The 13,900-nt window shown below is 41.0% G+C and overlaps 1 protein-coding gene across 1 annotated transcript in view; it reads right to left on the bottom strand.

The window, feature by feature from the left end:
• The window catches only part of WDR5 (WD repeat domain 5), a 433,335-nt gene that overhangs the window by 389,190 nt on the left and 30,245 nt on the right, over positions 1-13,900 (bottom strand). Inside the window, exon 2 of the mRNA XM_069609613.1 lies at positions 3,301-3,486. Within this exon, the coding sequence (XP_069465714.1) occupies positions 3,301-3,381 (81 nt within the window). The 5' untranslated portion in view covers positions 3,382-3,486. The remainder of the gene's footprint in view (positions 1-3,300; positions 3,487-13,900) is intronic.

The following is a 13,900-nucleotide window of genomic DNA, read 5'->3' on the forward strand; positions in this document are numbered from 1 at the left end:
CTACGAGGAACTGGTTTCTCCAGTCCATAAATTGGATGATTTTTGCAAACAGCACTGAAATAAATGTTCAATAATGCCAATCTGGCATTATTCGATTATTAAATTAGCGGTGTTTGTGAAGCATCATAGCACCAGTAAACGACAACATTCACTTAGTAAAAACGTGTACACTCCAGTCAAGATGAAAAAGATTTGGTGCCAACGCACACAAAAAAAACGGGGGAAAAACACTAATGTGTTTTAAATTCGAAACGGAGGATCCCCCTTTTCGAAGACACATGCCACCACCAATATTGCCCGTCTTTCGGCTACTGCAAAACCTTTCTGGCAAAGCCCAAAACGAATGAAGCATAACCCATCAGAAATTCAGCAACCTCCCCCTCCAACCAGGACTAAACAAGTTTGGGATTTTGCTTTCCAACAGTAACATTTTTAATTCTAATAATTCGGTAAAAAGGCCACATTTTGAAAAGAAAAAAAGATTCATTTACATTAATTTAATGTAGAGAATTGGGTGCCTTCTATTTAAAATATTTGGGACGTGATGTTAACAATGTTGATACTATTCGGGACTTGGATCTTTGGATTCGTTGTTTAAATTCTGATTTTAAATACTTGGACTTGGCACTTTACAGAATTTGGTTCCAAGTCACATTGAGGCTCTGAAACACCTGTGTATGAGCGAGATATAAATAAAATAGATCATACCCAAAGAGGATTAGAAGGAAATTAGGGTTCTTTCTTTCGGATATAGTTGGAGGCTCCTAACAATAAATGTTCGCTTGGAATGAACTAAGAGTGTCTGTTGACTATTGTATTTGTATGTGTTATTTGTAAGAGCCAAAGTTGGGATTTTATGAAGAGTATCCATTTAAATATTTTAAAACGTGTTTCAAATGTGTTAATGTGATAAATGTGAGATTATGTCTATGTTCTAGTATTTTACGATAAAGGTATGACATGTAAATGTTAATCTAATGGATTACTGGTAATTTTGATGAATAATGTGGAAAAAATGTATTAACACAAACACATTAAATAAATAATTTAAAAAGCTCTGCAAACATCACAAGACAATGATGAAACCAGTTTTAAAATCAACATTAACTCATTGAAACGAGTGCCAGCCTGCTCTGACTTTACGAGAAGCAATAGTGCTGGGTAGGGAGCAGCTGCCCCGCCATACAAGACAAGCCAAGCTTTGGCAGAACCTGCAGCTCAGAAGTCTCGCAAGAGATTTGCCAGGTTGGAGTGTGCTGCACTGTGGACAGCTTGGCGAGTCCGGCAGTGGCTGGGGGTCTGGAGAGGTCTGAAGCCTCAGTTGTTGATCCAGGGTAAGCACCATGCGATGCACCTGGTTCTCCTCCCCTCAGACTAGCCTGTGCTGTGCGAGTGTCGTGACCCTGAAGGAAGGCTGCGATGTTGCACAATTTGCTTTGGTAGAACTTTGATATCCAAAAGCTAACCAAAGGCAGTTGCCCCCCCCCCACCCCAAGGGAGCCAACCACTTGCCGAGTTCATATTCTGGAGTCCAGATTTCAAGATTTTTACCACGGGGAGCAGTCTGATTGAGTCAGCCGAGCCAGTGGATTATGGTTTCTTTACTGGTGTTTTGGAACTTTTTGTTTGGACCAAATAGCCATGCTTTTATCTATGTTTGTGGGTGGTGGCCAGATTTGGTCTTAAATTAAATTGTGTTATTTGACCATTTTATAGGCCATTAAATCATTTAACTTCTGCTTTGTTATTCATTTGCCATTTCATCCTCTCCGTTCTGTCTCCATGTTTGCTGGTTATATTTATTACCAATTTATTCATTATATTCCTTGCCTTGGCATAAAGTTATAAAAGTAAATTAAAACAAAAACTTGCATAACTGGTAAAAACATTTTTGGATCCACCGAAGATTCTATAAGAAACCAGTTTCTCCTAACTGCCAAACACCATCCATGCCCAATTCAGATGTGTACTAACGTTCCACCAGTGATCTTGCAACTTAGGCGTTACAATAAGGATGCCAGTTTCACCAGCATGTGTGCATCCAGGCACTAATTAACTAAATTGTCAAATATTAACATTTAAAACTACAAAAAAATCCAACTTTTGATAATTTACTGAAAGATAACAATATGAGCTTTGCAAAGTAGTTAATCAGCCAAAATATTGAATCCATACATTTAAAAAATAAATAAACATGTCTGAAACTTGTCCATTCAAGTGGTTGCAGGCATTAAATGGCCACTCTTCAAACATTAGTCTAACATTGTTGGACACTAAATAGTAACAAGAAAAACACAGGTTTGGCAGAAAAAGTCACAAAACCACAGCGCTTCTATGAATAAACATTAAGAGTGCACATAGGCTGCAGGTGCCTGAGAGGTGTGGGAGTACTGCCAAGTACAACCCACTGTTGTGGAAACAATTAGAGCACGGGCAATTCTCAGTTGCACTGCGCCCAATAGTGCAATATAGGCATGTGTTGCAAGTAATTGAAGAGAGATGTGGTTATAAGTATGATGGATTTATTTGCAAAGTAGCCTGACGCGTGTTTCGAGTCTAAACCAACTCTTCATCCGAGGCTGTAAATGGGAGATGGGACCCAAGATAAATTGATTGAAGGACAGTGCCAGAAAACTCTCACGGCTTCACAATTTCGGTAATTTCAGCACAGCAGGAAAAGCTAAAGTGATGTGAAAGGAAGCAGCCCGGGCTTTACCTGCTGTGCTGAAATTACCGAAATTGTGAAGCCGCAAGAGTTTTCTGGCACTGTCCTTCATTCAATTTATCTTAGGTTCCATCTCCCATTTACAGCCTCGGATGAAGAGTTGGTTTAGACTCGAAACACGCGTCAGGCTACTTTGCAAATAAATCCATCGGACTTATAACCACATCTCTCCTCAATTACTTGCAACACATGCCTATATTGCACTCTTGGGTGCAGTGCGACTGAGAATTGCCCGTCCACTAAATAGCAACTCCTAAGTCTCAATATTATATCGCCAGACAGTGACATCCTTAAAAGACATCTGTATTCCGCCAAAAATCACTTTACATTTCCATACTATGCATCATTTTAAAAGAGTGCTTCCTGTGATTAAATGTGAGGGGGTGGGGGGAGGGGGGAGGGGGGAGGGGAGGAGGGGTGGAATCCCTTCAAAACCTCTGTGCCGTGTTTTTAAGAACCTAGTTAGTTTCAACTACAACAGGCAAACTACAACTTTTGTGGTGCTTCGAGTACCATGCTAAACTATGCAAAAAGGGTCAAGTAAATGATGTTTCAAACCATGTTGCCAGACAAACCTTGCTTTGATTGCTAGAAGCGGATGGAGTAGATTGTGTTTTGTTAACTTCCGTTTCTGGTTTCTTCTCTTCTGTTGCCATGGTTTTTTGCGGTTGGAAAAAGTTGAAGATTTGCAGGTCGACAGAATATTCCAAGTGATGCAGCTATTAACTCAGTAGAAGGATATGCTATGCAGTATTAAACAGCTACAAAAAAGAAGAAAAATATGCTGATGTTACATAGCACATTATTTCAGACAAAAATTTGGCACTAAAAACCAGAACAGTGAGACCGCCAAAACTGTACAACGCTTAAATAGCAAAATCCGATAACTTCTGGCTGAGCATGTCAAAATTACGGACCAATAATTGAAATGCGGATTACATTTGCTTTTTTAACTTAAGCATGCTGTAGGGCTCACTGTAAGTACAGTGCAAGCTCATCCTTACAATGCTAAAGAACGTCACAAAAAATCCAACCAAAAAGATGAGGGAAAGTGCAAAGATTTTCCTATTCATTAATACACTTCAATGCTGGTGTGATATGAAAATGCTAGGCAAATAATTTACAAACTTGAAAGTGAAACTCCTAAGCACTTGTTTTATTTAGCCCCTGCAATGTCTAGATGCAGCAGTAATAATCGCGCTTTTCCTTTTGTGCCAAAGAAAATGGAAGGGCCTTCCTTCCCTATAAGCCTCCTGCTTGGATATATATTATCAGAACAAAGAAATAGGATCACAACTGTTTTCTCTCAGAAATAAGGGCACACAAAAACTGTCACAGCACTGTAGAGGGGGCGAGACATAAACCTCACATTGAAGGAGACCAATAAGCCAACTTATTAGTTAATCATGCTGTCACAACTGAACAGGGCGAGTGATCGATTACACTAGACCTGCTATAATGGAAAGGTGTACGAATTATTAAATTGTCGCACAACTTCAAAAAGAGACATTACCTGTAAGGGTGCAGAAGACTGAAACAGAGGGATCATCGTGGTTGGTATATACTTTTATTTGAGTGAGAAAATGAAAAGGAAACTGTATCTTGGCTTTAACTCTAAGAGGGAGTTCCCCTGCCACAACCAAAATATGAATGTCACTGTCAGGATGTCAAAAATAAAGTCCACAGTCCTATGTCAGAATCCTAGCTCTGTCCCGGACGGGTGTGCTAAACTAAATCAAAAAGGATATCTTCATGATCCAGAGGAATGTCTCCCTTCCCCTGGCCAACAGACAGCTCTTGGTTTGAAAGGTCTCAAAGTTCAGTTTCCACTGGTGGGGGAATGTCTTCCCTTCCACAACCAGCCTTTCTCAGGCTTCTCTTCTGTCTCTGGGCGTCCCAGAACATGGGTGATCCAACTGGTTCCTGTTGCTAGCAGATGCTGCGAAGAAAATTGGTTTGGATGCTCCACCAAACTGAGGTGGGTCCCTGACCCTGCTTGGGATACCGTGTTCTCTTCCCTACCAGGTACTTATTTTCATATGTGGACTTGGTTTACTCTCCTGCCAAAAGGAATTGCTCTTCCAGCTTTCTTTGCACCCTCTTCTGATATTGGACAGCCCTGTGTTGCCGTATCTACAAGTACTGTCCCGAAGAACATTGGATAACCTTGTTACACAATATGTATTTCTACTGTAGGGGTTCAAGACTTATATGTGCCCTAGGGGTTATCCCATTTCCCTCACTTTACATTCACTGTTTTTAGAGTTCCTTGTACCCTCTAGGGACCCCCAACCATAGGCTCAGCCATCCAAATACCTTTAGGGTCTTGGCTGTAGCCCCTCTGGTCAGTCGTGGGCTTCCGTGTGTCTCTCTGGAGGTCTACTGGTCAACTTCATTTGTGTTTTATGATCTTCGGCAGGCTTCTCTTCTTCAAGGGAATCTTGGCTCCAACGATGAGCTGACGAAATGGCTGCAAAAGATCTCCTTATCCAAAATCTGAGCTGGAAGCAAGCCCATCAATGGTAGCATTCCGCACTATTTGAAGAGCCAGTTGTCCGAAGACGGACAACTACTAGTTTCTGGTTTTACATATGTCCCATGCCCAGACTTTCTGGCACCATGGATGTTGATGGGAACTAGACAGTTGCCGTCCCCTTCCTGGGTGTGACACACACACACACACACACACACACACACACACACACACACACATATATTTCCCAGGCAAGTGCATGACTTTATAAGGACTTTGACCTGAGAAGGCAGGAAGAAGGCCGAACTACAACATGGGCACAGAACAAGCGAAGATCTCGTGGCACAGCCATTTTTGGGTACTAGCCACACTCGGTAATCGTGAATGTGCAGACCAAAAATAGGGTTCAAAGTTCCTGGGAGCTTTTTAGTAGATGCTTCCACCATATTAGTACCAGATTAGCTTAAAACCAATAGCTACAAGTAGCAACATTTGGCTCCCCAGGCCAACTGGAGTGCTACAAACATGCATATATAACATTATTGTGGAGTACTTGAAATAAAGACTAATGAAGTCAAGTCTAGGGAACATTTCAATATAATGGCTCATTCATAATCGGCAAAAAGTAGAAGGGAGCTTTTAATTTGGATGTTAAGATTAGCAGTGCACTGTGTACCCGCTCCTGGTTCCCCAGTGGTAGCTGCTGCCTACTGGGTGATGCCCGACGCCCAGAAGCTGGTTTTAGCTCCTGCTCATTGAATATGAATTTCAAAACCTGCACAAAATGCAGAAATGGTAAAAATGCAAAGAGGGGTGCCTATGGACTATTTTTACAATATACATTAATCCATACATTCATGAGAGCAACAATAAATGAAAATGCATTCCATAACACAATCAATATAATTCATGGATAAAACAAATAAGTATTATTGGCACTTCATTCCAATAAGCTACTCACACAGTCAATATAATTCATTAGTGCACAGAGCAATATCCAAGTCAATTATTGATGAGCAATTCATCTCAATCAAAATATATATTTCAAAGACAATATGTGGATTGAATTATTGTTCAGCAGACAAAAGAAAGTGGTCAACCCATGTTTCACATTATTGTATATTAAATTGTAATACAATGTGTAAGATTCTTCAGGGCCTGACTTAACCATCTGTTCCAAGTCCTGATTTATGTAGTCCAGTTAATTTATTTCATGGGTATCTTTTATGATGCATGTTGTTAACATCTCTTTATTTTATAAGATTTCTGGTGTTCAAAGAGGCACCTATTTTGAAGATCTGTACCCTGACTTTAAAAACTAAATACTGTTAAATACTTGTGAAATTCATCACAGAATCCTTCTATCCTGTTGGCTTGCATGGCATGTCAACCATGTGGATGATTCGCAGTATGGCTCATTATTCAAATCAATGCACGTTTACCTTTTACAGCCACCTCAGGACGATCCAATAACAATCGAAACATGTGCCTATCGTGGCTAGCTACTTTCTAATGGCTGCTCTTTTTTTAATGATTAATCAAGTACTGGACTTTCTCTTTGGATATCAAAAACCAATACATGAAATTAAGTTAGAAAAGTAAAGTGGTCATCACTGTTAGACTGAATTTCTACACTAGTGTGGTGAACATAGGTGTAGGAGGCCAACTTAGTTAGTGGACAGGTAAATCTGGGAGCTGTAGTCAAACCATTCAAGGTAGCATGGAGAGCGTTTAAGGCTAAATCTCAGGAAGGGGTGAGGCAGATAAAGTGTCCACAATGAGCACACAAGGCAAGTAATCAAGGATTACACATAGTTATAAAAATAAACTATATTTATGTATGGCCTAGTAAACACTATAAAAATGACTATAGGCAAGTACTCGCAGAACACTCATAATAGAATGCATATACAGAGCCCCTGTAGCCAGTGAAATAAAATCACAATCCCAGCACCACACAACACTGAAAGGCAAGGTAATAGTTATTTGCAATGCTCCCTGCAATGGAGTGGCCTACAGGTTCACTGACAATTAAGAAGAGGCACTCTGAGGGAGCACGGTTCTTACTCCTGCAGAGAAAGAATTAGTGGTGATGTAACCAGAATACTTTGTAACCAACAAGACATTGTTCAAAAAGTTATAGCCTGTACTAAAGAGTCATTGGTGTACTGGTTGAGTCTTTCCCACAGAGATATAAAGTCTAGTATATGAAAACAGTGATTTGAAAAAACACTTGGTACAACGTGCTTCAAGCACATTAATATTTCTGGATTTGCCAGAGGGGCACAAGAGAGGGCTCTTGCGAGAGACTACTGGGGAACCAAGGCATTAAAACGCGAGGAGCTCTAAGCAGTGGAGGTGCTTAGTGGGGTTAATGTCACACCCGGTTCACCCAGAACAGATCATGGACCAAGGTTTAACACTGTTGTGCACCTCTTCAACAAAGCGTATGCCTAATAAATTTGGTAGACAGCACAAATTAAGCATATCCAAGGAATCCAAACACCCTCTTTAACTAATGTATTAGATATTTGAACGTCATGTTTTCTTTGGACGAAGAGAGAAAAAAACCCAGAAATAAACAGTTGCACTCAACGTGTTTTTAAATCGACTGAAAGTAAATTTTCTGTGAGGTTTTAGTAGTTGTGCCTTTGTTTAAGATATGATTGACACAAGAGTCTAGTACTAGATAACTTGAGATTCCCACCATTCTGCCATTGTAAAACCAAGGACCATGGGAGTTTTTAACTTTTCATAATACACAATCTTCAGGTTACATTCATGACTGATGAGGATTTTTTTTTCTTCACAAGAACAGAATATCTAGAATCTACTTAATTCATCAAAGCATTCAGTGGTGGCGATCTAGACAACAAGATACAGAATGTACCCATGAAGTAAGAAAATCCCATCTATCCTTTTGCAGGGTGATTGATTGCAGGGGTCAAAGTGATTTTTCGTTTGCAAAATAGCATACCTTGTGGTGGCGCTCGGGAAGCAGGGCAAAAAGTACTGTTTAAACCTTTCCAAATTACATAATCATATTGCCATAATATAACCAATATCGCACACTGCTGCCATCCACACGGTCTCCAGGCACTCACATTTATCAGATAGGTATTGCGGGAAGGAGGGAGGGTGTTGGAAAGGGAGACATGGAGTTGTGCGTGTAGAACCAAGGACAACATCGGAGGCATTTTGTTTCTAGATGGGAGATATCATGTGTCTTTGCTTTTCAGAACTGTTTGGCTGGTGGCCTAGGCTTGCAAAACTGTTTGAGCGATGTAGAGTTGCGACTGTGGAAATATGTAATTTAATGCCGTTTTCTTCATGTAGAAGGGTTATATGGAATTATTTAAGGACCAGGGGCAAGGAGATGCAAAAATAAAATACAATGTATGCCCACTCCTTCCAGTGATGGAGCGGTACCAATGAACACCAACTGTGACATCTGATTAAAGAATTGCCAAAACTGTGAAGAAAATTAATTATGCAATAAATCCCACCTTGCTGTTGCAGATATAAGAGTAAGAACTAAAGTTCACATTTTACTGTTACATGTTTTGTCTTATTAAAATGGATATCAAGCATACCTCAAACGGTCACCCTCATTTGCAAAGTGAATTAAACTGGACTTACTTTCCTTACACTTCAAAAGCTCATTTCAAAAAGCAACTGTAGAAGTTATCCTCACCTTAGGTGTGGAAACTAAAGCGATGGTAGATATTGCATTTCAAGTTTTTTTTTTTTTTACCTGTTCAGAGTGATCACCTTCGTTATAGATATTGGAAGTTGGCTATTTAATAACAGTAGTTGATTTCAACAATGACCGCTGGACACATTTAACTGTCAATTGCCTTCTTTGTTTTTGAAAGCATACTGTGGCTTTCTTGTGTACCATGATATCTCCTGCTGGATTATAGAAGGGATGGAACGTGAGAGACGGATGGTAGGGCCAATAGGCATTACCCGATAACCTGTCTAAAAATTAATGCTACTTACCAACTTCGCCTCTGTGATTTATACTACAGACATCTTTGAAAAACAAGATTCTAAGTCAGTAGGAAAGGCTATTTTATTTCCATTGGGGGAAGTCAGAGTATTCTGCTTTTCAATTGCAAAGATTGATGGCGTTAGATGGCCATGACGAACAATGGTGGGCGACAGCATTAAAAGGCATGCCAATTTAAATGTTGCTTCATAGAAACCTTAGTTATAATGCATCGCTATAGGCGCCAAGTAGGTGTACAAATGAGTGTTAACCCATCAAATGAGAGGGATAACTATTCCTTTAAGGCAGATCAAGCATAATTGTGCGATGTGCAAAACCTAATGGCAACACTAAGGGTCACTACCTAGGAGTAAATACAATGATTGTGTGGGAATCAATAACTGATGATCATCAATTGATAACTGATGATCATCAATCAGGCAATCATTAAGCTTTTGCGGGAAACATTTGAACTGCAGAACGGGTCAATGGAAGGTATCTGGAGGGAGAAGTTGAAAACCTAACTATTGTTTTGGCCCAACGACATAATCTTTGTGCGTAACAGGAGTATTGATCTGTCCATTACAGCATCACCTCTACCATGAAACCAGAGAGTTTGAAGACATAATAGTTTAAGCTGCAGGGTAGAAGTAGAACAGCATCATTTGATAAATTGTAGCAGTTTGAAACATTCCTAGAGAAATAACTAGCCAATCACTCCTGGAAAGTTATGACGAGTTATCCAATCTGGGACATCTGTATGTCTGGAAATTGTTTATAGTAATCATTTTGTTATCCATTGAAGAATTCACATTTGGCAACCAAGTGAAAAAGTACAGTGGACCCTTGATGGTGCCACCCTACAGTTTACATTTTGAACACTGATGTAATCTGCACTTTACACACACTGCATCACATGAGTTAGTTCTACAGTGCTGAAGACTGGGATTTAAAAGTCAAGAGCCCACGTTGCCCAAACTATAGCAGACTGAAGATGAAAGCTGTTAATGAATATTTTTAGAAGCGTTATGTATTGAACAATGTAACATATAAAACCACCTAGAAGAGACTGGGAAGCTAGATACCAAAAACCATTTGTAGCTACTTTTGAATAGCAGGTTAATTTTACGCCATACAAACTTGCATATGTGTCCTGTTTGGAAACATGCATAAAAGGAGCATTAGGTCACATCTATATCAGCCTAACTCGTAAAAACATGTCACATCCTGACTTTATAAAATCCATCAACTCTTTCAGAGTTGCAGAGCACTGGAGAAAATCAAAGCACATAATGGACAAAGTTCATTAGTATCTCATGTGGACATTAGTTTTGCATCCTACCCTGTACTAGCTCTTCGTACCCAAACGTTAGTTCACTGCTTACCATGTGATGTCCACTACCTGGTAGCCGATTGTAGCTTCTGCTCATGAAACCTATTTTGATCCCAATTCAAACATCAATACCAAAGACCATACTATTGTTTGCATGGATATGGATAATACTTTGTGTGCTGTCATCGCATTGACTTTAGAATACATTTATGATTAAGCAGCGAGGCTGTAAATTCAGGAGAAACTGTATATATAAAGTAACGATGTTGCGAATGGTTGTAGGTCAAATGATCGAATCTAAATGGTCGACAGGTCAAATGATCGAATTTTATTTTTTTTGTTTTTTCACCCCCCTTTTTTTTGCTAAAAACCACTTTTTTCCCTAAACGAAAACCTACAAAAAATATATATAACTAAAAAAAAATTAGATCATTTAACCTGTCGACCAAATTGTGTCAACCATTTGTCTGTCGACCATTTGACTAGACACCGTTGCGAATAGCTGGAAACAAACTTGTCAAAAGATGCCACTTATGAAGAGCAGAGAGTTTAAGGGAGCACTACGACAATGTTACATTTTCATCAAACTCTGCTCAAGGAATGTTTGTTAAACGGGGACCGGTGGGGGGGTTGAGAGGGAAGATATACAAAAGCGTTTTATTGTTGGGTTTTTCTGTGATAAATGCAAGTTAAAAAAAACAAAAAAAGAAAAAAGGATTCCAAGATCGTCGCCGTACCTTGAGGACATCACATTCTCTGGGGCTATTCCTCGATATGGACTGCAGCTGTCCACTTTCTCTGCACCAGCCGATCCCCCGCACTATGCAAGTGCTTTTTTAATCTATGGCACAATGAGTCAAATTGCGGCGAACAAAGCTCAGCCCGCGATTGAGTAACTTGATATTTCAAGTCGGAAGCGTTGCTGAGGCGTGGCGCATCACGCAGTGTGGCTGCTGTCCCTCACGCAGGCCCAGAGCTTAGAAAGGAGCTGCCATTCTGTAGTGTGGCGTGAAAAGGATACTCAACCGCTTCAACAGGAAGCTTTTGCACAGCCTCCCACATGTGTCTAACGCTTCCAGCAGCCTGCCGGTAAGGAATGCTATGCTCGCTTGATCCCTCATTTCAATACTGATCGGGAGCAGTCCCTGCAAACAGTTTGCATGGGCAGGCTACACAGTACTTGGATCACAACTCCAATTGGCTGAATTATTCTTATCCAGTCCCCGGAACATCTGAAGTTGACAAGCCAGTATTGGTGGTAGGAAAGCATATTGCAGTGCTCCTGAGGCTCACTTTAACACAATGGCTACCAATTCATAGGAACAGGCACAAAACGTGGCTGGGCATTTATAACCCTCTACAACTTGTTCCTATCTTTTAGTGCATTATTCTGGGATTTATTGGAAGGTTTTGGGAGCTATCCTTGCAGTGTTTCAAATAAGGAAGGGCACTTTTCTTTCCCCCCCTCCTTCTCATAGACTAAACCCGGGAGGTACTGTTGTGGCAATATTCTTCAATGCATGTAATAACATCCTCCTTCTATGGGCATTTAGCAGCGGCATAACTCTCAGCACATGCCGAGGGCGAAAAAAATGAAACTTGCTCAAAAGGAGCCCACTAAGGGCCTGCGAGGTAAACAATTCACTTCAAAAGCTTTGGGGGATAGTGGGTCAAGTGTCTGCTTCGGTGGCTACATCAGTGCTATTGCCACCCACCGAAGGCACTAACAGTTGTAGAGGAGGTCCCAGACATGGCCTACACCCCAGCCCCCCATTTTGAGGTACCAGGAACATACTCGCCAAGGTATGTGACGTATGAAGAGCAAATGAACCAACAGAGAGCTGCACTAGGACTCTGCCCAGTGCCCATCAGAAGAGCAATGCCTGTTTAAGTGCCTATAACCAGGCAACCTTGGGCAGCACGGTACCCCCTTCGACAGCCGTACCAGCAGCTGACACGAAATGACGATTACCTACAGACTGTCCACGAAGAGACCCAAAGAGCCTTAATGGAAGGCAAGTGGTGACAACACAAGGGCCCGGACAGACTCACGGATAACGAAAACGACAACCAAAAAGATGACACGCCAGGACGAACAGCTATAAATATAGATGTAATGGATTTAGAAGAGGCAATGTTGAAACGTAGCTGTAATACAAGATGAAAGTATTCAACCAGCTAACGCTTGTAAATGGGCTTGGAACGCAAGAAGCTAAGAAAACGGTACTGCTTGCAATGCTTAGTAGAAGAATAGAGCGGCAAGCGCCAATTATATATCTACCTCAATGAAGCACATTCTACAAGTGCGACTCCATTTTGTAAAAGCAGAATTAAGCCCAGGATGCAAGGGGCCAACTAGGCCGAGATTCAAATTCCAACTAAAGCCAGAAGGAAGGAGCGGAATCGAAACCAAGCACAAAGCAGCTCATGCCTGGGAATTCGAGGTCAACTCAAAGACAGGAGGAGAGCGGCAACTCCGAAGAATCGAAACTTCAGAGCATAGCAGCCTGCCCCGTGAAGGTCGAGATAAGGAGGCCCCAGACAGGTGGCAAGGCTAAGAAAGAATCAAATACACAAAAAGAGGGAAAGTGAAGCAGATTCACGGTGAACAGACACGTGACTAACCAAGCGTGAAGAGGTACCAACGTCTGATGTCACCCAGAACCCAAGGATGCCATAACTTTTTCTGATAAGAAGCTACAGTTTCAAGGCCCTCCTCAGCCAACTAATTGACACATAGCCCTAAAGTACTGATTGATGGACGGGAGACAGGGTGAATCTTGGGGCACACTGCATCTGGGTATCCATGCTGCTAATTAAAGTGGAGATTTATGCCTAGGGGTGTTACCCACCCAATCACAATGGACCAAATAATCTAGGGTCCTATAGCTAGTAGAACTAATGAGACGTCGTACTTGTAGCGACGTCTATGACGAGTGATGTAGAGGGATAGGCATAGACTCCCACCCGATAAGAGTTATCCAATCCTCACACTGTTACCTTATACAGGTATAGCAACTATACTTAAGTTACCTTTCCCAACCAATATAATTGCATGACATTTTTGGAGTGTTACACGTCAGTGATGACGAGAATGTACTATAACTATTGCTGTCTGAATTAAGAATTTGGGAGTTGAAGCGAGAATACTGTAAGTCTGAGTATTAGAATACCATATCTGCATGGCATTACTGTATTACTTGCATGAACACACTACATTGCAATATGGCCGCCAGACTAAACAAGAAGGGAATGACCAGGGTGCTCCTCACCATAGCAACGTATATACTCAGAGAGGACGCCTAATGCGCCCCCTCGAGAATCTTTGCAACACGCAATTAGACGCTGTACTGCTACGAAAGGTAAGAGACCGTCTGG

The sequence above is a fragment of the Ambystoma mexicanum genome, chromosome 8 (genome assembly GCF_040938575.1).
Source record: "Ambystoma mexicanum isolate Mex_15411 chromosome 8, UKY_AmexF1_1, whole genome shotgun sequence".
Taxonomy (NCBI): Eukaryota; Metazoa; Chordata; class Amphibia; order Caudata; family Ambystomatidae; genus Ambystoma; species Ambystoma mexicanum.